General features: G+C 54.0%; 2 protein-coding genes and 1 long non-coding RNA gene across 13 annotated transcripts; 1 reads left to right on the forward strand and 2 right to left on the reverse strand.

The window, feature by feature from the left end:
* Nucleotides 1-18: 18 nt before the first annotated feature.
* On the reverse strand, nucleotides 19-16,307 carry LOC125948075 (uncharacterized). Of its 6 annotated transcripts, none has more exons than XM_049673801.1 (8): nucleotides 14,591-16,307; nucleotides 10,710-10,884; nucleotides 7,706-7,811; nucleotides 7,430-7,599; nucleotides 6,994-7,311; nucleotides 3,555-3,866; nucleotides 1,468-3,476; nucleotides 19-1,408 (listed from the first exon to the last, which is right to left on the reverse strand). In XM_049673801.1, the coding sequence occupies exons 2-8, from the start codon at nucleotides 10,767-10,769 to the stop codon at nucleotides 274-276; spliced, it is 4,110 nt and encodes a 1,369-aa protein (XP_049529758.1). In that variant the 5' UTR covers nucleotides 10,770-10,884; nucleotides 14,591-16,307; the 3' UTR covers nucleotides 19-273. The 6 variants fall into 6 exon arrangements, with proteins under 6 accessions (XP_049529758.1, XP_049529731.1, XP_049529747.1 ...); XM_049673774.1 differs by having other exon boundaries at nucleotides 10,710-10,916; XM_049673790.1 differs by lacking the exon at nucleotides 14,591-16,307 and adding an exon at nucleotides 12,451-12,758 and having other exon boundaries at nucleotides 10,710-10,916.
* Nucleotides 16,308-17,725: 1,418 nt separating this feature from the next.
* Nucleotides 17,726-19,237, reverse strand: LOC125948165 (uncharacterized). 6 transcript variants are annotated; one of them, XR_007468552.1, is made up of 5 exons: nucleotides 19,128-19,237; nucleotides 18,875-19,061; nucleotides 18,637-18,720; nucleotides 18,261-18,428; nucleotides 17,726-18,169 (listed from the first exon to the last, which is right to left on the reverse strand). It is a non-coding gene; the product is annotated as an uncharacterized LOC125948165 (long non-coding RNA). The 6 variants fall into 6 exon arrangements; XR_007468553.1 differs by having other exon boundaries at nucleotides 18,875-19,046; nucleotides 19,128-19,227; XR_007468555.1 differs by lacking the exon at nucleotides 18,875-19,061 and having other exon boundaries at nucleotides 18,649-18,720; nucleotides 19,128-19,235.
* Nucleotides 19,238-20,271: 1,034 nt separating this feature from the next.
* On the forward strand, nucleotides 20,272-23,244 carry LOC125948133 (cell cycle control protein 50A). Its single transcript, XM_049673905.1, has 5 exons — nucleotides 20,272-20,492; nucleotides 20,579-20,712; nucleotides 20,774-21,455; nucleotides 21,531-21,696; nucleotides 21,788-23,244. The coding sequence occupies exons 1-5, from the start codon at nucleotides 20,441-20,443 to the stop codon at nucleotides 21,834-21,836; spliced, it is 1,083 nt and encodes a 360-aa protein (XP_049529862.1). The 5' UTR covers nucleotides 20,272-20,440; the 3' UTR covers nucleotides 21,837-23,244.
* The last annotated feature ends 982 nt before the right edge of the window (nucleotides 23,245-24,226 follow it).

Below are 24,226 nucleotides of genomic sequence, written 5' to 3' on the forward strand. Positions count from 1 at the left end.
GAGACACACAGCGAGGGGTTGCTAGATAAAACTTCATGTTTGTTATTTGGGAAACGCACGAATTAAGGACAGGAACGATATAAGTAAATGAGAAGTGTTGTAAAGGAGGGGTAATTCGTCGCGATCCGCACCACGTGCAGTCCGCGTATTAGCGTTTTAAGGGCATTAGAGACGGGGTGAGGAGGACGGAGGCTTACATGAAGGTAGCGACGTGGCACAACGTGGTATGAGTACATTCGGTTATTACGCTCGGGATCGATGAGGGGGAACGCGTTAGGAGTTATTGCGTAGCTCGATGACAACGGCACCGGCATCGCTGATTCGCTGATACTTCAGATCGGTGTCGATCGGACGGTGTCGTGACTGCGGCAGCACCACCCCATCGGTGACAGTGTAGTAGTCGTCAGGATGGCCACTGCCGGCTGGCCGCGGTACAATGCTGGCCGTATCCTTGCTGGGTATACCTGGTCTGGTCGCACCGCTGATGGCTTGCTCTTGCGCGCGCGTGATGTACGTGTTGAGATAGTCGCGGGATGGCGAGGAGCGGGTGTCGCGAATGGCGGTATTTCCGCCTCCACCCCCACCACCTACCACCAGCCCCGGATCACCCTCGTGCAGCGTACGGTACAGTTCCGGGGCGCGGTTCTGCAGATTCCTCAGAAACACACCCTTTTTATCGAGTGGCGCACCAGCAGTGTCCGGTAGATAGTCGGACCGGTTCCAGCCAGTCGACGACTGCGGATGTGGCATTCGGTCTGTTGCCACCGGTGCCGCCCCCTCGTACAGCGGGCTGTGGGTCAGATCACGTGTACTGCGGCTAATGTAGTTCACGATCGAGGGGCTCTTGAGGGCCGGTGCAGCGTCCCGTGGTTGATCGAGATGCGAGCTGGATCGGTGAAAGCTGGTCGAGGGAGCGATCGCTCCGCCACGCTGCTGTTGTTGCTGGTGCTGCAGCTTTTCCAGGTAGATCGGGCTCGGATCGTTGGTGCCATTGAGTCCGTGCACGTTGAACGATTTGCTGCGGTTGAGCGCCTTGTAGGTGCGTGCCGGCTTGACAGGGCCCGTATTCACCAGCGGTACCCCGCTCGTAAGCATCCCCTTCGGCGGCGGATTGACATGGTTCACTATCGACACGTTGATCGTGGACGAGTGCAATGGTTTAGCATTGCGCTGCTGCTGCCGATGATGATCGTTGCGAGGCAGCGTCTGGGAGCTGCTATGCACGGTGGTGGTCACTCCGTACGAAGGTCCGTTGCTGGCTGACGGTGGTCCCGTTCGAACGCCCGAATACTGTACCGGTTCCTGCCCGTACTGGCCGCCATTCGATGTCGGCAACCGGTTGGTACTCTTACTGAAGCGACCTAGCGCTATCTGGCGGTTTGGCAGATTCTGCTGCTGCTGGATCACTCTGTAAAACGTAAGAAATTATGGACAACCGAGCCGAGGAGTTGCACAGCGGTGTCTTACCTTGCTTCTCGACCAGTGGATCCCGCTCGTCCACCACCTTGCCTCACTGGCAGTTCCTCGGCCACATCCGGCACATCAGTGGACGAAGGTGGATGGTAGCGGTTCTCTTTGCCGTAGTAGTGGCCACCGTAGGGATTCTCCCCGAGGTAGTACGTTTGCCGAGGAGTCGTTAGCCCACCTCCGCTAGCGTCTGATGCGACACCCCCCGCGCTTCGCGTACCGTACCGATCGTAGCTGGCACCATCGTACCACTGGTGGTCCCGCTCCGCTGCGGACACCACCTTTCGGTTGAGGGTGTGGTGATGAGTGTCCAGTACCGGTACCGGCGATCCGTTGTGACTGATGTGACCATCGATCACGTTGTACTGCTGGTACGTGGTGGTCGCGTCACGAGCATGATAATGACCACCGGTCGGCTGCCGGCTAGCATTCAGAGATGATGACAGCGGTGAAGGCGAGCGCTGCTTGGCGTTGCGCGCTTTCAGCTTACGCTCAGCGCTGCTCGACCGTATCTTGCCCATCAGCTTACGGAAGGAGCGACCGATGGCTGAGCCAACGCGGTTCGCCTTCGGTAGCGTGCTCTGGGAGCGATGCGAACCGCTTGCCGAGCGTTCCGCCACCTGGTGATGGTTGCCACCGGAGGCGGTGGCGCTCAGATCCTGGATGCTGCTGAAGCGCGTCTTCTGGTACGGTTTCTGGCGTGCCAGTGTCTGCGTTATCGGCGGTATCTGGATGGGCGAGACGGAACGGCTTCGCGAACCGTACCCGTGCACGATGCCCGGTCCACAGAGATTCCGACTGGAGTGATATTGCACCTGCCCATTGCTCAGCGATGCCGACGACTGGTGGTGTTGTTGCTGTAGCTGTTGCTGCTGCTGCGTTGGTGTCTGCTGCTGCGGATGCGATGGAAATGACTGATCCGTTGTGGTAGCGACGAACCTGCGCTCAAGCGCTTTGCGTCTTTGTGGCACCTGGGGTCGGCCACCCTCGTTGTGCTGCTCCGAGACAACCATCGGTCCAGCCAGCGGATGGCCATAACGAGTGTTGAACGTTGTACGCTCCCGATGTGACACCTCGGGTAGTACCGTCCGATACTGCTGCTGCTGCTGCTGCTTCTGCTGCTGTTGCTGCTGCTGGTTATGGTAAGCTGCGGTGGCGTATTCCTCGCGTTCTATCTTCGTGCTGTTGTGCCGCTGGTTGGCAGCGGTACCAGAAGCAGTAGTAGCAGCCCCACCACCACCACCAAACAGCAGATCCTCCCTTGATCCAGACAGCGCTTCCTTGATTGGACGCGGCTGACGATACGATGACGGTGGTGGCGCTTGGTCTCCACGCTTGGCCATCGACAGTGCGACCTGCGGCCGATGAAGCTGGCCCGAGCTACCGTACAGATGGCGGCGTGGATCCAGCGGTACGTCGACCATCGCCTCCGGTACCGATCCACCACCACCACCACCGTTCGATTTGATCGTCACGTTGAAGTAAGTCTTCTTGGTCGGTTCCACCAGCTGCTCGTCCCGATCCTCCTCCTCGTCGTCATCATCAAGGTCTTCGCGTGAGTCGCGCGACGACCGCGACTCGCTACCGAAGTGACTCTCCAGCCACTTGTTCGTCTCGTGCTTGCGCGTTTCCTCCTCCTTGTCGAAGTCGAGCGGCTTCTTGGTGAGCGCATCAAGCCGATCGTTCGGTCCGGCGGCGGCCGCCACCGTCGGCAGCAGCAGATGCTGGTGCTGTTGGTGTTGACCCGGCGGTAGACCGGCTGCGGTGGCAGCGGTTGCTATCAGCTCCCCACCACCCTTCGGAGGACGTCCGAGGCGACGGGCTTTGCGCAGCCGATCGGACAGACTATCCCAGTCCGACAGCATACCCGGATCACCGGTCTGCCCGCCATCCCGCTCTAGCTGTGTCTGCTCTGCGGCGTAGCGCATCTCGTGACCGATCACCCTACCGTTGGCCACCACATCCACATGCTGCTCGTCGCGCAGCTTGTAGTATCGCTGGGCAGCCGACTGAAAGAGCAAAAAAGGGAGCAGTAGGAGGGTGAGAAGGCGGCTACGTTCTTTTGCCCAAACCAACCGTGCCCGTACCTTCTGCTCGATGAGCCGCTCGCCGCTTGAGTCGACCTGATCGTAACCGGGTGACTGGACAGGCGCATCCGGCGGTATCTCGTCGTCGTACAGCTCCTCGTGCTGGCGCGTCTGCTGCTTCTCCGTCACCAGCGTACCATCCTGTTTGGCCAGCTGCCGGATGTTGGTCTCCTCGCTGTCCGTCACCTTCCGCGAGTTGATCGAGTGCTGCACGATCTGTGGACCGGTTGGGCTCAGCTCTGATCGGCAGCGATCGGACAGCAGCAGCTCGCGCACGTCACCCACACCACTGCTGATTGCCCGCAGGTAGGCCTACGGGGTGAAAAACGGCTCGTTAGTTCCAGTAGAAGTACCCAAATTCTTCCCGGGTTACTGATGATGACCGATCAATGGAGCAAACCTCCGGAAAACTGGCACGTCCTTAACCCTGGTGCCAAGCTCCAGCTCTGGTCAAGGGGACACACAAACACACACTGCTAACGGGCAACAGCTAGCACCTACAGCAGCAGCAGCAGCAGCAGCAGGCAAATGCCCTTTCGCTTTTGCAATTCAAATCGCAGCGCATTCCGCCGCGAACAAGGGATGCTGCTAGTTTGTCTACCTCCCTCATTTTATTCGTATCTTCAACACGGACACATGCACACACCAGCAGCAGCAGCAGCAGCAGGCACACTTACGCACACACATACATACACACAATGGCCGATGGGTAAACAAAACACCCAGAAGAGTGCCGCTGGAGCGCTCGAGCGCTCGAGCGCCCGTGCGGTTCTCGATGCATCGTCTTCCCAAGAGGCGTAAAGGGAGGCGTACAACACACACGAAGAAGACACCGCCGCGGAAAACATGGAAACCTGTCTCACCGCCCGCACCGTCCACCTTCCCCTGCACCACGTCTCTCGTCTTTCGACCACCTCGACCAGAGATCGCCGCGCTTGCATCATCATCATCATCCCTTAGGCTGCGCGTGATCTTCACCCATTCCTGTCTCTCTCCTCCCCCACCCGCACCCTTGCCTTGACCGTACAGGCCCAGCAGAGCCCAGCGATCGCTTCTCGCTCTCTCTCTCTCTCTCTCTCTCTCTCTCTCTCTCTCTCTCTCTCTCTCATTCGTTCTTTTTTCCGTGTTTTTGTTGTTTGTCTTCGGTCTCTTCGGTGTAGCCTTCACTTCTTGGAATACCGCAACCACTTAACCGCTTCTGCTGCTGGTATGTGTGTGTGTGTGTGTACGGTGTGAGCGAGCTCGTGCAGAATGTGTGCTTAACCGCGAGCGAGCGAGCGAGCGGGCGCGCGTGCGGGGGTTGATTGCAAGTAAACGAGGGTGGGTGAAGGGGTTGTGAGTGTGGCTCTTGCGCACCAACAGCACACGACAATAATAGGAAATATGAAGGGGTGGAGTAAGGAGCCCCCCCCCGGACAATTGGCGATTTGGATGGACCTCTCACCATACCCCCTCCACCCCCGCCCCTTCGTGAGCACTCCAACCTTGATGTCGTTCCACAGTACAGTACACCACGACGGCACAGATAACCTACCTTTTTCCTTCTTCTCCTTCGTCTTCTTCCCTTCTCCTCTCACTGTTCTCGCAGGCCTTTCGGTGGTACGATCCACCCCTTCCCCCCCACCCACCCGAAGGACACGGCGTGACGGTTTATTCTCGGTTGTTCACAGTTGCGAAGTTGCACACTCACACACACGCAGACACCGCAGGCACGCACGGTCGGTCACACTGCCAGGGCACGCACAATAATAACAACGATCCGATCCAAAGTTCTTGTGCGTGCGCAGCTCAAAAGCGGTCTCGTGCACTGGTTCCTGTACTCTGTAATGCTAGTATAGACCCCGCTAGCACGGGGCTCTCTAGTGTGTGGGGTGGCGACAACCTGCAGCAGCACTGGGGCTCAAACTGCTGCTGCGCTGCTAGCAGCCCGAGACGCCGAGGGAAGTCCACGATCTACGAAAGCCCACACGCCACGGCACGGCAGGCGAGCCTCTCGAGCGAGACCTCGCCGAACAACAACAGTGTGCGCGAGCAACCGAACAAACCAGGGCCGTCGTCTTTGTGGGCTGGCTGGGCTGGCTTGCTGGGCTGGCTTGTTTGGTATGCTGCTGCTCCCGGCGAGCAGGTTGCCGAACGAGTTCTCCCGACGAGTCGCCACTCGGTGAAGCACACACAAGCAGCCACGGGCACGCACACACCAACACCACTCGCCGCTGTTGGTCTGTTGTATAGGCAGAGCAGAAGCTGGAGCAATCCACCCCCCTCCCCCTGCCCCCTTTCACCATGATCGATCGGTGTGTGCTGCCTGCTCTGGAGCCCTTGGACTTTCCAGAGCCCATCATCATCCTCCAGGCAGGATCCGCAGTCAGAGAACCACGAAACCGAGAGATCGCGCGCGCGAGAGAGAGGAAGAGCATCATTCAGCTCGGCTGCTGGCTGGCTGACATTTATCCCTGGCACGTTGTGTAAGAAGTCTCCTGGGAAAGGCGCTCTGATCTCTGCCCTGAACACGATCGAAAAGGGATGGATCCGAAGGAGGGGAGAAGGGGCACAGAGGGGGGAGGGAGGGGGGGGGGGGCGGTGAACGGTGAACGCGCTGACCCGTTATTACGGTATGCCGTTTTGAGAGGGAAGCTTGGGAACCTAAGAATCGGATCCCGAAAAAGTTCCAAATCTCGAGGAGTCTAAGTTTAATTCTAGACTGCGCAAAAAACTTTTGATGCCGCGTGGAAAGTTTGACTTTTCGTCAAAAAGTCCATAACATAAACAAAGTCCATACATAAACAATGGACCTTTTGACGAAAAGTCAAACTTTCCACGCGCCATCAAAAGTTTTTGCGCAGTGTAGAATCAATCTAAGGAGGTTGTCGGTCTCGGACTTGGGATAAGAGTTGACGGAATGTCGAGGAATATCAATGGTGGTGGTGATGGTGGTGGTGGTGGTAGGTGGTGCGCAAAAGTGTGACGCAAAAGGACATGCTGCTCATCAGTCATGCACCCTTCCCTTCCGCTTGGAGAACAGACTCAGTTCTTATAGTTTGCATGGTAAAGTCCCGTCCAGTCCAGTCCTGTTTTGGACACTCCCTCCACCAGCATTGGGTATTGACTACCGAAGGTGGAGGAGAAGGAGAAGGAGAAGTAGGTGCAGTATGCGCACCGGTATCGCTAACCCTTTGCCAACTACGCCAACAACAACCACAACAACAACAACAGCAACGGCCAACACCAAAAACTATAATGGCTCTAATGTCCGGAAGTAGCAGCTACGCAAAGAAAGGCATATGACCGGACGTGGAGTTTGGCTCGGTTACGGTGTTATACGTGCCCGGTGTGCCAAGTAGGGGGGAGGGGGTCCCGCCAAAAACCTAGACTTTTCGCCCCTCACCCCCCCCCCCGACCCCCCGACCCCCTCCCTTCCTCTAGAACACAAAACACTTACCTCGTCGGTGAAGTCACCGAAATGCTTCTGCTCGGCCACCTCGGTCCGCTCGGTTGTCTGCTCGCGGGACACCGACACCTCCTCCTGGACGTTCCGCAGCAAACCTTCCTCCCGTTCCGTCTCCTTCTCCGCCTCCTCCTTCACTGAGACCGAGATCGTCTTTGGTGCGATGTGGGGGTGGGTGCTCCCGCTCGGCATCGCTACTACCGCTACCTTCGGTACTTTCGCACCGCGCTTTGGTTCCGACTTTGGCTCCTGCTTGATGGCCGCCGCTTCCCTCCCGTCTGACGCCGCTGCCGGGTCTCCCAGAGTACGGTGCTACGGGGCGACAAAGCGCAGAAGCAAACGGGTATTGTACAGTAGTGTACAGTAGGCCACAGTGTTGCCATGCCACCGGCATGGAGTGACTCTCCTCCTGCCTGACCCCGCCCCATACCTCCGTCTGTACCGTCTCCTGCCGGTCGGTGTCCTCGTGCGTGTTGGTCGACACGATCGGACCGGAGTCCTCGACCACCTTGCCATCCTCGAACAGCAGCTGCCGCTTGATGCGCGTTTCCGTTTGCCGCGTCGTCGTCAGCTCCGTCTTGCGCTTCTTCACGATCTCCTCTGCAAGCAGGGAAAGAAAACAGAAGGTTTTTAACGTCGGTTTTATGACGTCGCACGTCCGTCCGTCCGTTCCGACCGATTGCGCGACCGCGACACCTCCTCTCACCTTCACGATTGATGGTTTCGACCTCGGGTTCCACCGCTCCTGCACCATCACCACCACTAGCGCCATTGTCGTCGGTGTTGCGCCCCTGCGCCCCAGCGTCGGCGATCTGCGAATAGTCGTCGGAAATGATAATGCGCGTCAGATAGCTGAGACCTGCTGTGCTGAGACCGTGGGCCTCAGGTGCTGGTGCTGATGGCTTCTGCTTGGGTAGCTGCTGCTCATTGTTATTGGCATCGACCCAAGGTTGCTGCTGCTGATGGTTGAACTGCGCCGACCAGCAGCGTCTGGTGCTCCGGGTGCATGCCTCACACGGGGCGGAGGAGGCCGGTTGAGGTGCTGGTTGCGGTTGAGGATGGCTGGTGGCGCGACGCGACGGTTGGCCGCGCGGTGCGTTCTTTGGTTTCGGCTGGTAGTGATGGCATGCGGCTGGCAGTACAATCAGTATTATCACCATTCGGATCACCACTCTTGTCCTGTCTACGCTAGATACTTGAACAATACACACATTCAAACACAGACACACACACACTCACACACTCACACACTCCCAAAGCAAAGGATCACAGAATTTAGGGTACTAGCGCACTGCTGCTCCCACTGAGGCCTCTCTCTCTCTCTCTCTCTCTCGCTCTCTCTCTCTCTCTCTCTCTCTCTTCCTCTGGATGAACGGAGTGAACGGAATGGCGATTGAAGTGCGAGGCCACTGAGAGCTGCACGGCGGCGGTCTGGAGGTTTCGCGGTCGCAGCGTGTCGCAGCCCCTTCGATCTCTCCTCCCCGCACACATCCCCTCCATTCGCCACTCCGACTCTCCGGGCTGGTCGATGGACTTGACCGAACCGTCCGACCGTCGGTGGCCGCTGCCGGGCTAGATCTGTTTCGTTGCGCGCGTCGCCAGCCACTGGCTGAACGCTAGAACACTCTCCACGCCACGGTCGCCACGACGACCACCATCGTCGGGGAGGGGGATGGTGGTGGGAGTGTGGCATGCCGCCGTGTTCGTGCTCGGCGTGCTCGTGCGGTCCACCGTCACACCGCAGGCCGGCGGTGCTGGTACCGAGACCGAGACCGAGACCGAGAATCCATATAGCGCAAAGCACACACACACAGACACGCTGAGACATCGTCGTTTGGCAAGGTGCAGGGGTGGCACGCTTCGGTCACCCCTTCGGACCGCCCTCCCCCCTTTCCATAAAAAACTACTACGTGAATGGCGATCTCTCGGTGCGGTTCATGCTGCGCTTCACAAGCGCCTCGACGCATCTTCATTTCGACGGGGGAGTGGGGGGTAGGAGAGGGTGTTGAAGCTTGTCCCTTTGTTGTTCTTTTAAAAGATGAAGCGAGGGGGAGTGGGGGGGCACACGTTTCACTTTCATTCGGTCGAGGGTGAGGGCTCAGAACCTCGATATGGAGGGAGAGGGGGGGGGGGGGGGGGTTGATGGCTGTAGCACGTGTGCCTAGTGCCATGGATGCACACCCCCACCCTCCACCCTCTGATGGAGAGAGAGTGGGAGAGAGAGAGAGAGAGAGAGAGAGAGAGAGAGAGAGAGTGGGAGAGAGAGAAGGAGAGAGAGAGAGAGAGAGAGAGAGAGAGAGAGAGTGGGAGAGAGAGAGAGAGAGAGAGAGAGACACTACTACTGCCCCGGCACTGGCACACTACTACTACTGCTGCTTCTATTCAATCAACCGACCTATCCCCTGGAAGCACCCTTCCCGTCCTCACACCAACACACCAGACACGCCAGCACTACTAGACTGTCCTGCGGATCGTTTATCCTGGATAGACGAACCCAAGCAGCTCCCGTGGCTGGATCTGTGCCCGTATCCGTGCACTGCCACTGCCCGGGCTAGTTGGTTGGTTGGTTGGTTGGTTTGGTTGGTTGACGTTGCTGCTTGTCGAGTTAGCTCTCAGGCAGCCCCTACTCATCGAACGAGCTCGATGGGGGAGTAAGAAGCGACTAAATGGTGCACCGCAACCGCACCGAGCCTCTTTAGTAGACGATGAACGCGCGGCGGCGGCGGCGATGGGCGGCCAGCGGCACGTCTACTACCCCGTCGGCCTGAGGTCTACTCCACGCCACGGAGAGCCGAGGGAGGTTGTGGAGGCCTATAGGCCGCTAACACTAACAACCACTAACGCGCACGCACGCACGCACGCACATACACATGCACCAGGGCCCTCGTGGTGGCGCACGATAGCGATAGCGATAGGGCAACAAACACACACACACACATGGCGAAGGGTACGCGCCGGTCATCGCGTAGATCACAGAGATCCGAAGGTGCTTCTTCTCCCCTCCCCCCTCTCCTCTCTCTCTCTCTCTCTCTCTCTCTCTCTCTCTCTCTCTCTCTCTCTCTCTCTGTCTCTCTCCTCGACACCTTCCGTAACCGTGGGAAACTGCGTGCCTCCTCCCTTTCCCTAGCTCGCTCTGTGGTATGCCTGCCCCCCTCCCTTCTCTTTCTCTCTCTCTCTTTCTCTCTCTCTCTCTCTCTCTTTCTCTTTGGCCTCCTCGCGGTTTATAGGGTTCTTTGCTTTGGCCTTTTGCGTCCGCATCCCGCAACCTGCAAAATGCAGTCGCTGCTGGTCTCGTCGGTGGCCTTTCGAGGCGAGCCGACGGCGGGGAAGGGATTGCACGATGTTTGCACCGCTCCTCCACCGCTGCTGCTGCTGCTGCTTAGCAAGTAAGCAGTCAGTCTGGCGGCCTGCCGAAGAATCATTGCATATTTTGTCTTGTGCCGAGTGTGTGTGTATGTGTGTGTGGTGCGAGAGTGGACGACCGTTGTGATCTGAACTCCACTACTCGGGGGGGACATAGAAACAGTAGATTGACCTTTTCGGGTGGAAGGGTGGAAGGGGGGATGCAGCTGTACGGCTGTACTCATTAGTGCCCAACTGCCGCAGTATGGCCAAGGGTAGTAGTAGGTAACGAAACGGCAATAACAACAACTGCCCTACCGCCTACTGATCACACCACCAACACCACCACCACCACCAGCTATACCTACCACGGTTTCATCGGTTGGCTCCTGCTCCGTGCTGCTCGAGCGCTTCGCCGATCGCAGCATTCTTTCTCTCCCGGCTGTCTACTGCTGCTGCTGCTGCTGCTACTACTACTACCACTACTACCCAAGGATGATGACGGCACCTCCGGTGACTCCGGTGGTATCCGATTTCCGCTACCTGGAACACACCACGGAGGGGATGCAGATTAGCTGTAATTAGAGAAAGAGATAGAGAGATAGATAGAGAAAAAGAGAAAAAAAGAGAGAGAGAGAGAAGAGAGAGGCAGAATTGGCGGAGGGAACACATATTAGATTGAATCTGTGTAGGTGGGGGGAAGGGGGGGGGGAAGGTACCGAGGTGGCAATTCCGATGCGCTTGAATGGTCCGCCATCAGCTTCAGCGCCGCAATCGAAAGGACATTTCAGCACCACCAGCACGGCACGGTGGCCACACTTTTATCACTTAATGAGGATGAGGATGATGATGATGATGATGGGTCGATTGATGGCGGGCGCGGCACTATTAAGCGCACTTCCTTTGCTCCTCTTTGCGAACGGTCCCCACAACAGCGCAGCAGCAGTAAAGCTGCGTAAACTCGAGCGAGCGAGCAAGTCAGAGAGAGAGAGAGAGAGAGAGAGAGAGAGAGAGAGAGAGAGAGAGACAGGGGCGCTGGGATGCCTCTAGTTCGCTCGCCAAAGACTCTGTTGTACTAAGGTACCCCGGGCCCGGGGACAGGTACAATTTGAGTGCGTTGACAGCGTTTAGTACAAGTACGGTTCAAGTGTCCTTCTGGCGCCACCTGGCGGATATCTGTTTTTGACTGACTTTGTTTCGGGCTGCCCGAACGGTTTAATTGTGCGTGCCTGCGGACCCGGCGTTCGGGGATAAGCATGCTACTAACCGTTGTGTATAACCCTCTTTGTTTCGTAGATCTATTTCCTGTCTACCAGGTATAACCTTAAATCTGCTGTTTGCTTCTAGATGGGTTTATCGAGGCAATTGTGGTGTTACCAACATATCATACTGTTTTTTGCATTCGACACCGTTACTGTTCGACACCGGTTTAGGTAAATCAGTGCACATCATAAGTACCATTCCATGGAAAAATGAACATTTTTCCTTGCATAATGATGTCTAGTTTTGGTGCCAGAAAAAGAGCATATGCGGGAAGCTCATCATTTTTCCTTTAATTTGAACAAATCGGCTGCCAAATCCCATAAAATGCTTGCAGGGGGCTTTGGTAACAGAGCACTATCGGAAATTACTTGCAGAAACTGTTGACGTCGGTTGAAAAATGGCCATTTTGACTTGAGTGACAAGAAGCGTGAAAATCGACCCAGAAGTGTTGAGGACCATGAATTGAAGAAACTTTTGGATATGGATGATGCCTAATCGCGAAAAATACTTTCCCTACCAGTTGCGAGATGCTAAAACAGCCGTTTCCAAACATTTACGGGCGATGAGAATGGTAAAACAAATTGAAAAAGGATAACCCATGAATTGAAAAATGTGGAGATGGAACGACATCGAAACACATATGAAATTTTGGATGATTTTTTTTGAAAAGAATGTCCTTCCTGTATCTTGTGGTGACCAACAAACGCCACGCGAAGTTGATAATTCTCCACGACAGTGCGTAATAGTACTCGTGAAAAATTGCCCGAAATTTTTTGATACACTCAAGCGGGAGGTCCCACTCCTAACACCGCTAATTCTCCAGACCTGGCTCCTTCAGACTATTACCTGTTTTCGCGCGTTTTTGGGTGACGCGCCGGTTGCCGAACAGCACTACGATTCGTATGAAAATTCCTGAAAATGGCTTGACGAGTGGTTTTCCTCGGAAAATGAAAAATTCTTTAGACATGGTAGACGCAAAGTGCCCAAAAGATGGGGAAAATGTGTAGCTAGCGAGTGTAAATACTTTGAATAAATAATTTTTAGGCTCTCTGTTTAAAAAAAATGTGTTTTTTCGATAAAAAAAACAGCAGTTTTAAGGTTATACACCTGGTATTAAACACGCTACTACTGCTGCTACTACTGCTCCTGTCTCAGGTACTACTCTGAAAAAAATTCCGGTCGTTTTCATTTCCACTGCGCGCTGCAATGCTGCGACGGTTCTAGATGCTCAACTCATGTTTTGTCAACCTTTTGACCCGAAAACAGGGACTGACACATTGACAAGGTACTAATGGAGTTTTTAGTATGTGTTAAGCTACGAGGAACTCCTTAGTTACTCGGCCATTATTGCGGCACCGGCATGTGTCGCACGCAACGCCATACTTCCTGACGGCGGAATGGCGTGGGAGTTCGCGTATGGTGTTCGTGGGGCGCATCGTGCGTCGATCTGAATCAGCGCCGCGAGTTGACGTGACGCACGGATTGTCACGCTAATGCGTTGCTGCTGTTGCTGCTGCTGCGTGCGCGCGTTCGCATAACTCTGGGCAACACCAAGGGCAAACCAACAAGCCACACTCACCCCCTTACATCATACGCACGCACACACACACATACACACGCACACATACACACGCACACATACACGTGTGCTCATATGAGCGTACGATTCTGGTCGATCGCGATCGTAGTAGTGGAGCGATCCGCTAATTCGATAGCCGACTGTGCCGAAAGGAGAGGGAGGGGGGTGGAGGAATGGCGCATAGAGCACACAGCACCCACTACATATACCCCCTCCCCCCCCCCCCCCCTCCCACCACACCCTGGACTCGTGGAATGTGTGTACCACATGCGCACCTGAGTAACGCATTCAGGTGAGCTCCGCGGAGCGCGTCACATCACCGACCGACCGACCGACCGACCGACCGACCGACCGACCGAACGATTGCGTGGCTGCCAAGAGCCGAGACGAATGAGGAGAGTGACGACGAGTTTGCGGAGAACCGCGAATCGCAGTAGGTAAGGTGTCGCAGGGGGTATGCGAGGTACAACCGCAGGTACTAGGTACCGGGGCAACACCGCATCGCGTAATTGCACGCTAAACAGAGCAGCGGAAGTGTCCTTGGATTTCTCGCTCGCTAGCGAACGGTGACGTTTGCGGTTGAGGAGGAGGAGGAGGAGGCAACCGCCGTCGCCGTCGCCGTCGCCGCTGCCGCTGCCGCTGTCGACGACGTCCGTTGGTCAGCTCGTCAGCCGCCACGGTCCATCCTTTTATGGATTCCGATGGAGGGCGCGCGTGAGACACAGACTTGGAGTGAGTGCAGAGGGAAGAGAGAGAGCAAATCATTTGCGATGCCAATGATTAATGCATGAGATGGCGTACTCCTCCCACCTCCCAGCGCGAGGAATATGAATCGCGACGCATTCTTGTGCGGTGATCCGATCACCAATCGCACGAGGATCGATCTGCCGCAAAAGTATGGCCCCCGAATTTCGAATGTCATCCAATTAGCCATTGCCTGCCACGCTGCCTTCTCTGTCACAAGGGGTGTAACTGATGAATCTGATCAGAATCGACCTACCGGGCGCGACTGCCTCGATCGTAAAAGATCGCACACACACACGACGACAACGACGACGACAACAACAACAACGACCAACCAAGGATGCCCTCTAACAGTGTGCCTATCGGTGCAAACGGTATGTCTTTGTGTGCTTCTGGCTTGGCAAAGCAAAGGATGGCGCGTTCAAGCGCGCTGCGCCATGCCCCGCGCCCGCCGCCGCCGCTGCTGCTGCTGTTGCTGGTGCTTGGTGTTTGTGAAGGTGAGCCGGATCCGCCCACGCGGCCTAGCTGGTTCCGACAGCAAACACAACGGTGGCACAATAGCCGAGACCACCTGTGGCGTGTGTGTGTGTGTGTACGTGTGGTATTCCACAAGGACAGGACGATACACCACCAGGCCCTACCCCACTTCCACAGGGCACTTACCTCGGATACTCCTGTCACGGACTCCTGTTCCTGTGATGCCTTCGGTGGCGGAGGTTGCACCTGTTCTTGTTTTTGCCACCTTCAGCGTGCTATCTCCGTTGACTAGACGACGCGAAAGGGCTCGAATCGAGATAGGTGTGATAGGAAGAAGGAAGCGCGATTGTGGTTGATTGAATGCCCTCCCGCCTCCTCGGTCTGGCTCGCCGACGACCAAAAGTCCTCCCTGGTTTTTGATGTTGTTGTTCTTCTTCTACTACTACTACTACACATCAACTCAGCTGGTGAGCTGCACTTCACTACACGATCCTACACACAACACACACACACACACACACACACACACATACGGAATGAGAGCAGATCCTAGGAACAGCCCATCCACCACATCCTGACGCTGGATACTCGACTCGACTCCTCTGGTGCTGAGCGCTATAGCCCGGTTATAACGCTAACGTGTACAGAGCAGCGTGCTGACTAGCGGACTAGGCTGGCTGGTTGGCGCGCTTGACCGTGAGTGGCAGCAGAAGTGTCAAACCCCCTTTACGCACCAGAGCTGCTCCCCGGATGGTCCGCGACACAACGACGACGACGACGAGTAGATCGAGGGTGGTTCCAGGTGTTGGAATGGAGGGTAGGGTGCAGGTGACACACAGAAAAGGCGTAGGACTCGCCGTCGAACGGTGGTCGAGCAGCGTCTCGCGAGTCGATTACGGGACGGGATGACGAGACGGTGGTGGTGCTGGTGCTGGTGGTGTGTGCTGTGCTGCTGCGTGACATCCACGGGTATGATAGAAGGCGAAGAAGAGGCGCGAACGCGGTGGGAACTCGGAAGGAAGCGGGGGGGGGGGGGGAGGTGGAAGTGCGAGCCAGCTCGCTAGCCCCGCGATCGCCGTGGACTAATATGGTATGGAGCGACTGTCGACCGCTCCAAACAGAAACGGTTTCAAGCGACCACCACCATCACCACCATCACTCATCTGTACACGTGAGTCACGGGCTCACGTCGTCGTCGTCTGTCGGCGCGCGTGTATCTGTACTGCTTTTTAGTTGGCTGGTTGGTTGTTTGTTCGGTTGCTGGTTTGTTTGTTTGCTTGTTTGTTTGTTTGTTTGTTTGTTTGTTTGGCTTTGACTCGATTTGTTGTTGCTGGATGCGAAGGATTTGTTGCATCATTTTGGGGCCCACACCAGGCCCACATTAGCGTACCAGCAACGGGGTGTGAGGAGCGGGGTATTGGTTAGCTTGTCACCGATTTCGGTTACCCTTTTACGTCAGACGATTACGCGGGAAGCCTCCTCTGCGCCAAGGAGAACCAGTAAGTCGCCCTGTTGGACCTGTTTTAGTGGCCAGCAGTATTAGTAGTAGTAGTAGCGGTCTCTTGCATCATCACCCACACCTGGCGCGTCTAACGCCCTTTTTCGGTACGTGCCTCGCGGCCCACGATACGCTCGATCGGATGGCACCCGCAGGCCCTTTCCTGCTAGAACAGACTTCCGCCGCCGAGACGGGTTCGTCGCTTCGGCGGTGACTGAAAATCACTGACACTGACACTGGCTCTACACTGGCACACCTGCACCTGCCTTTTCCCGCGATTTTGCCCTGTTGCACCTATAGTTCTTTGCAATGGACTCTCTCTCTCTGCACTTTTACGAGGCTCTCTCTGCTCCTTTCTTTCTCTCTGCTCGCACCACATAAAAACCCTCCGAAACCGATTTTGCTGCCGATGATGCTGATGGCGCCAATGCCGGGTCGCTACTGATTAGCGAGCGGCGGCGGTGGCGGCTTGCTAGCGATGTGCGGAGTTAGTGGCCGGGGGCACATGAATCATGGCGCGCTGCACCTGCCACCATATGGTAGTCTATATGGAATCCCCGCCATGACAGCTTACGTGTGTGCAGCAAACCAGGAAGGGACCTAGGACACGGCAGGCTAAAGGGACTGCACGGGCGGCACGCTCCACGAATAGCGCTGTCGTGGTTCCTGCTTTAGGGTGATTAGATGACTACTAAACACCAGTAGCTGGTTCCAGTAGTCCAGTAGTAGGCCTGTCCGCTGGCCTTAGCCCAAAAGCTGGTAGCTAAAGTCTTCGACGGATATTGGACGGAACATCCACATCTACTAGCGTTGATCCTGACCCGATATTCCTGGAAAGGTGCTGGAAATGTCCTGGTCCCAAAATGTTACGCGAGGTGTGTACGCGGAATTTGTTCGCTGGAAATGCTGGATGCGGAGCGAGGAGGTAGAGGACACAAAGTATTCGAAGGCTGAAAGGAAGGATCCATCGGGCGCGGGAATGTAGGCGGAAGTTGTCGCTCAAGAACTGGACCAAAAGCCAAATGTTAACACAAAACACACACACCTTTGCCAAGGCTTTATTCGCACTCTCACTCCCTCCTCGTTCTTTCTCTCTCTCTCTCTTTCTCTCTCTCTCTCTCTCTCTCTCTCTCTCTCTCTCGCTCTCTCGCTCTCTCGCTCACTCTCTTTCTTTTCCTCTTCCTTTACGGCCCTTGTTTTTGCTCGTTTACAATTTAGGAAGTCGCCCCCCCTCCAAGGGGGAAGGGGGGATTGGTGAGTTAGGGGTGGCGCGGAGCGCGTATAGTCTCCGGGCGAACACCCTGTAGCGAGATATGCGTGCGCATCGTATAGTGGGATCTTTGGGTGTGCGTGTGCTGGAGCGTGTATGTGCAGAATTGGAACTTAACGAGGTGCGAATAGATGTGTTACGAATAAATAGTGGGAGTTTACTTTAAAAACTTTAAGCCTACTGGGCTTCGCCCCTTCCAGAAGGGGCGCCATCCCTTAAGCCAAGTGCTGCAAATTGGAGGTAAATTGAGACTGAAGGTCAAAGGAGTGGGAGGGGGAAGATGCTTAACAGTTAAGACAGAGGAACTAAATTGGGTCGTACGCCATCAGCCATCTGCTTACACTAGGAGGGATGGGGATGCATAACGCCGGCCGCACACAAGACGAGGTATGGCTACTCTCCGGAGGTTCCTGTGTGGGAGCCTCGAGCGGGCTCGGTGTACTCGGCGGAACGGTGAATGCTGGAAACAATTTATCTAGGGGGGAGGGGGGAGGGGTTATTGCGTGGAACCAACGACGAGCTCGTCTCGTCTGCGTGTTCCATAACCTTAATACTAACATGGGTACGCTCTACTATATTATGCTCGTTGTTTTTTTTTTTTTACTTAAAAAACACGCATCCGTCGCAGCTGAGAGCTCAGGGTCCGAGGCTCTCGCCCTGGCTCTCTCTGTGTCTCCGCGTTTTTCCTCCGGGCGGGGAGACAGCAGAAGGAGCAGAAAGGGCAGGGGAACCGGCGTGCAATGGAAATGGCAGAGCTGTCCGGGCACGGCGCTTCGCGGCCTGGCGAACAGATGTGCGGAGGGGTTAATTTTTGTTTTTGTTTTGGTTTTTTTTTTTCGTTTGTTTTGGCGGAACTGAGAGTGTTGGTGGTGGAGGTGGTGGTGGTGGTGGTGGAAGGGGACGAGCCTTATAGCTCCATGCCCTTCTCGGCGTCGGCCCGCATTCTCTCCCGCAGCTGGCTCACGGTGTCCTCGATCCGGACGATCAGACGGATTTTCTGTGAACAAGGTGGGGTCAAGGTGTTTCAGAGTGAGCTTACGGGCTTACCGGCTTAACGTGCAACACGGACGTGCCAGATTATGACTTACGTTCGCGCGATCACCGGGGGTGTTTCTCCAAAGCCAAATCATGTATCCGGGGATGCACAGCATCGACGAGAGCGCCGTGAACCAGCCGAACGCGTGGGCCCAGAACGGATACGAGTAGCCCAGGTACTTGATCGGAGTCCATTGCACGATGTTGAAGAAGAACACGCCCTGGGGTGGGGGAGAAAAGGGTGAGAGCAAAGCACACACGCACACGTGAGAAAACAAAATGTAAGCTCTGACCACGGTCTGCCTGTATATGGATTCCCTTGCATTTTGCGGAGGAAACCATTAGAATGCCCAACACCCGGGATTCGGTATCGAATATAAAAAGACACACACATAAACACACACACACACACGATTCAGTCACACAAACCTACGGACATACACAAAATAGCTACTAGTGCCTACTAGTGCAGCTAACTAGTGCGCCCGATGCCGGTGTTGGGCCCGTGCTCAGCTGGAAAGGGAAAGAAGAACGGAGACAGAGATCAGAATGTGCGGTAACGATACTCTCTTCGCTGTTTTTTTTTTCTTCAGATAGAACCTATCGGTCACTCTGCGGGTTGCACTACTTGGGGGTCGCGCAGTAGCTAAAGCATCTTGGTCAGAACCTGATTCAGCACGCGTGGTCGTAGAAGTTGACTGGCGGGTTTGAGTAGGTCGGCGTGTCGCCATGCCAAATATCCTTAAATCAGTCGGGCCTTCGAGCGTTGATAGCGGTCCAGCGGTGGGTTTATTGATTTATCCATCTCGCAGCAAACAGGCTGCACGGAGCACGGCCGCCTGTTAAACCAACCACTGCGCGAGTCACTCGATCATTTCGATTTTTAACTGTGTACAACACCAGTACTTCAGGACACTTACGCCTCACGATAGTTCACTACGGTACTTCATCCTGCGGCAGCACTGGATGCTGTAGCAGAAGCAGCTGCCACTGCTAGCCAACCTACAACCTCACTGGTGGCTGACATCGGTGCAACTGAATGGTCGCCGTATCGGTTGCACCGTCCTAAGCGTTACCCTACCATTTCGAACGGATTCTAAACCCCTTGCCTGGAGTGAATGTCTAGGGCCTGCCTAATGCAGCTAAATGTGGCAGCTAATTTAGGCTGATCAGCCTTTCCTCCCCTTATCGCTCTCCCTCCTTCGGAAATGTTCGAACAGGAGTGTGATCATCAGCCTCAGTACGAAGACCGATCCAATTTGTCGGTCGCCCTCGCACAACTGCCATTGCGATACGCGCTCAGCGACTCCTTTCAATTGGTCACTTCCTACTTAGCCGCGTTGCAGGCGACCCGCCCTAACGACACACTTCCGACGGGGCTCGCTTCCACGCTTCCGGTTAAGTTTCACCTCATCGACGGCCGGAGCGGAACCTCCACAAGACTGGGGCAATAATAGTTTGTGGCGTTGAATTAATAAAAAAAACAGCATTAATCATTTTTATCAACACACTTGTAGCGGTAAACTGGGGGTGTGTGGAATGTATTGCTAGCAGTTCCGACACTCCTTGCAATGCTCAATCTGCACCACCGTTTGTGGCAGTGAAAATTTCGTAAAAAAATTATTAACTTGTTCATCCTAAAACCTATTGTGGTATATATTTTTTAGAAATGTGAGCGTAGCAGTGATGATGGTTAAAATGGCATTCACTAAACTGTTCAAAGCTGTTAATCGCTTGGTTTCCGATCCCTTTAAGCAAAGAAATCGGATGGAATGGATAGTAAATATGAATGTATAGTAGCCACCCGTATGCAAAAGGTATGCAATGTGACCGCTTAATGTTTAAGCGGCTGCAAACCGGCCACTAAGCGGCCACTTTGTATGATAGTTTCAGAAATCTGGCCGCTTAGTGGCCGCCTACCAGCCGCTTAAACATTAAGCGGCCACCTTGTATGCTTTTTGCATACGGGAAATTACGCTCGGGGTTTCTTGCACGCAACCATGCTGAACGCGGAGTGCGAACGGGTGGGAATGACAGCTGTCAGTATCTTCGTCGAAAGGTGAATCAGAGCTGTCAGAAATTTTCATTTAGCGATACAAAAATCCTTGAACACACAACTCCGGAACAAACGTTGCAAAGAAGTTGCCCAAAACTCCCGTTCGGTTCTCTCGCTGTTTCGTGTCAATCGGTGTTTCCTACTCCGTTCAAAGTGGCCGCGATCATCAGCCAGGCGATGCCGGAAACGGTAGAAGGTGCTGAGGTGCCCAAGACAAAGCGCCCCTCGGGTAAGGGTGCACTGCTCAGCTCCTGCTGGCTATTGGTTCCAGACAGTGGAGATGGTTTCATTGTCGATGTGTGCTTCTCACTGTAGATTCGGCCTTCAAGCAGCAACGGCTGCCCGCTTGGCAACCTGTCCTCACCGCTGGCACAGTTCTGCCAGCATTCTTCCTTATCGGCATCGTGTTTATACCAATCGGGGTGCTACTGCTGATCTCATCGAATTCGGTAGGTTTCTCCGATTTTCCGTGACGTATGTAGCTGCCCTAACTTGGTCCCGTCCTCACAGATAACCGAGTTCGTGTACGATTACACGCACTGCGTGTCGGATACGGGGAATCAAACATGTGCCGAAATCATCAGCAGAAGCTCGAACAAGGGCACGGATTGTGAATGCACCATAGCGTTCGAGCTGCCGGAGGATTTCCTCGGCAAGGTGTACCTCTATTACGGGATGACCAACTACTATCAAAACCATCGACGGTATGTGAAGTCACGCGACGACGACCAGCTGCTTGGCCGATTGTCCTCCACGCCATCCAGTGACTGTGCACCGTTTGCGTACATAGACGAGGAGGAACAAAAACCGATAGCACCGTGCGGTGCGATAGCGAACTCGCTGTTCAGCGACCGATTCGAGATGTACTCGGTTACGCTCGACCGGAAAGTGCCGCTGTTGCAAACCGAGATCGCCTGGCCATCAGATCGGCAGATCAAGTTCCGCAACCCGGACGGTGATCTCGAGGAGGCCCTGCGGGGCTTTTCCAGCCCGAAGGCATGGAACCGCCCGCTGTGGGAGTTGGACAAGACGAACAAGGACAACAACGGTTTCCAAAACGAGGATCTGATCGTGTGGATGCGGACAGCGGCACTGCCGACCTTCCGGAAGCTGCACCGCCGCATTGATCACTCGCAGGACGGGTTCCAGGAGGGGCTTAGCAAGGGGAACTACACGTTCAAGGTTATGTATTGTAAGTATGAAGGGAACTAAGAGAAACAAAAATCGAACACTGTCTGAATATGAGGGTACTTTCCGCTTTCTCCAGCCTACTCGGTCATTGAGTTTGAGGGCACCAAGAAGTTCATACTCTCCACGACTTCGCTGCTGGGTGGTAAGAATCCGTTCCTTGGGTTCGCCTACATCATCGTCGGCAGTGTTTGCCTGCTGCTAGGACTGGTACTGCTTATCATTCACGTAAAGTGCAATAAAACGTAAGGCCCACCCCCATCCTAACTGGATCCAGCTGTTCTCGAGGTTGTCACGATACTCACAATACACGTTCGTGCTTCGCTTTCTTTTCAGTAACGGCGGCATCAGCAACGTTCATCAGCGGTCGTCTTCGCGCCCCTAGGAGTTACTGTGCCTCAACAGTTAATTATAATTTTGGCTTCGATTGGCCAATCTTTTCTAAAATGTTTGCCCCCCTACAATGCCCGTTACTTTTGTAATTAATTTTATTCCGAGCATTTATGCGCTTTCGCTCTACCTAAGTACTTCACTTTTTGAGCTCGCCAGCAACTTATTTCAAACTAAACGATTAAGCCGATTAAGCGAGGCAGAATTTTAGCTTTATTTTGTTTAATTTCCTAAATCAAACCACTAGATTATTGTGTTTGCTCTCGTTACATGCTTGTTGTTATTGATTTAGCATCGTTATGATTATCCATTCCATCCAGCCCTGGCAGAAATGATACCGGTTAGGCTAAATGTTATCCGCAGTCGTGGAGATACGCTTTGAAGTAGCAGCGCTTCAGCTTGTATCATTTTAGCAGGCGGAAACGTCGACAATCGAAGCAGACGGATCTAAATTTGCTTTTTAACACTAGAGACAGACGGATTATACAACCCCAGGATCGATAGATGCAGGGCCGATGAAGCCAGTTAGGGATCTATAGTTATGTGCTGACGCATAAAGGTATCTGCTGAAGCATTTGCCAAGTCGCCACATCGATACAGCGGTTCCAAGGTCAGCATACACTTGTGCCGACGCAGCACATCACACAGATGCAGCATGCAGACCTTCATCTCCCATCCATAATTCTATATCGTACTTTTAGCATGGTAGATGGAATAAGGGTTCGTTTTTTTCAATGCTGATAATTCTTGCGAATGGGTATGGCTTGGCTCGTGTAGTTATTTTACAAAAAAAAAACAAAAGCAAAACTAGCGCTCCGCACCCATATCGTTATGTTTGAAACGCACGCTCGTGCGCTTATCCACACCTATCATAGAGATAAAGCTGCACACACAGTTTTCTTATTCTACAAAGTGTCCTTTGATGAAACCATTGTGCGATCACAGCCGACAAAAGGCGTTTGAATGTCCTAATGTATGTGTGAAAGACAAAATTACCAAAAAGCGTAAGATATAGGCTAGCTAGTGACAGTTGCAGTGATTCTGTTGGTGTGAAAAATTGCGCGCTACAATGGTGCAGCCAGAAAAACAGAGTGTGTCCATGGAGGTTTTCGATCAAACAGCTCCATCGTAAATGTTCACACCAGAAGAATTACCGCTTTAGTGGGGTTTAGGTCCTCGCGCAGATAAAATGAGAAATATTCGATGGAGACCATGATCAACTTTAACCTATGATATCTGATGATGGTCGCCGTACGGATTAAGTATTATTCATAAAAAACCTGCATAAGATGAATAACATTTGGGTAATTCTAAACGTGTAAGGGATATGAAACTATAGAGTGTTGATAGTAAATCTATATGATATATATTAGAAGCAATAAAATATTGTTGTGAAACCGTTTTGTGATCTTGTGTGCGGCATCCCGTGGCGAAAGAAAAATAAAAATAAAAGTAATCATTATTAAATTAAGAAATTAAGAAAGAATTTAGAGTAATTATTCGAAACTATCCAAACGATAAGTTTTGGTCACCCCGTCGGGTTTTATCGTTTCTCTGTGGTTGAGCTTTTTGTGCGTTTTAAGCTTTGTTTTATGCTGTAATGAGCTTTCTAGTATGCGATTCCTCGTATGAAATTACAGACGGACGTATGAGACGGCGCCTTGGCGAACGTTTGCGATCCACGATCGTTTCCCCGGTTGTGGCTGCCTAAAGATTTTCCCCATTCACACTGCAAGGCTAGATATGTAGCCCAGCGAAAAGAATGCTGAAGACGCGTCTTGTGATCTGACGAATAAACATTTTACATATTTAATCAAAAGAGTTGTAAGTTCGCTGGAAAGTAAAGATCCTCCGTGGTGTGGAGTCTATAAGCCCTTGCGGTTGCCGTTTGGTTGGTGCGCAAAGGGAACTGTGGAACAATTGTTTGTACCTCACGTCCCTCTGCATTTTTGCACCGTGCTTCTGCTGACGTGACGAAGGCGCACCGAAGGTGCAAACGCTACAATCGTCGACTACGAAGCCGCCTGAAGCTGCTGGCGTCTAATCGGATAGCCCATTTCGATCAGGAGGTCCCGCCTCCCCTCCCCGAATCCGGTCACCGGTCTGGACGTCCCACAAAAGCCACGCGGGGAAATATCGAACCGAACTACCATAAATACTGCCAGCGCTCTACCGGGAATATCGATAAGAACCAGCAAAGGGGGAGGCGGTGGGTTGGCTTAAGGATGACTGCCGAACTTTCTCCAGCAGCCTTTCCTTTCTCACTTCCCCGTATGAAGGATGGAGGCATGAGGCAGAAGCACGACCGCTCCTAGCAGCTAGCTAATGGTTTGCAAAGTTGCTCCGATCGAAGATGGTGTTCAAGTGCCGTTTATCTTGCTACCA

Source organism: Anopheles darlingi, chromosome X (assembly GCF_943734745.1).
Source record: "Anopheles darlingi chromosome X, idAnoDarlMG_H_01, whole genome shotgun sequence".
Classification (NCBI taxonomy): Eukaryota; Metazoa; Arthropoda; class Insecta; order Diptera; family Culicidae; genus Anopheles; species Anopheles darlingi.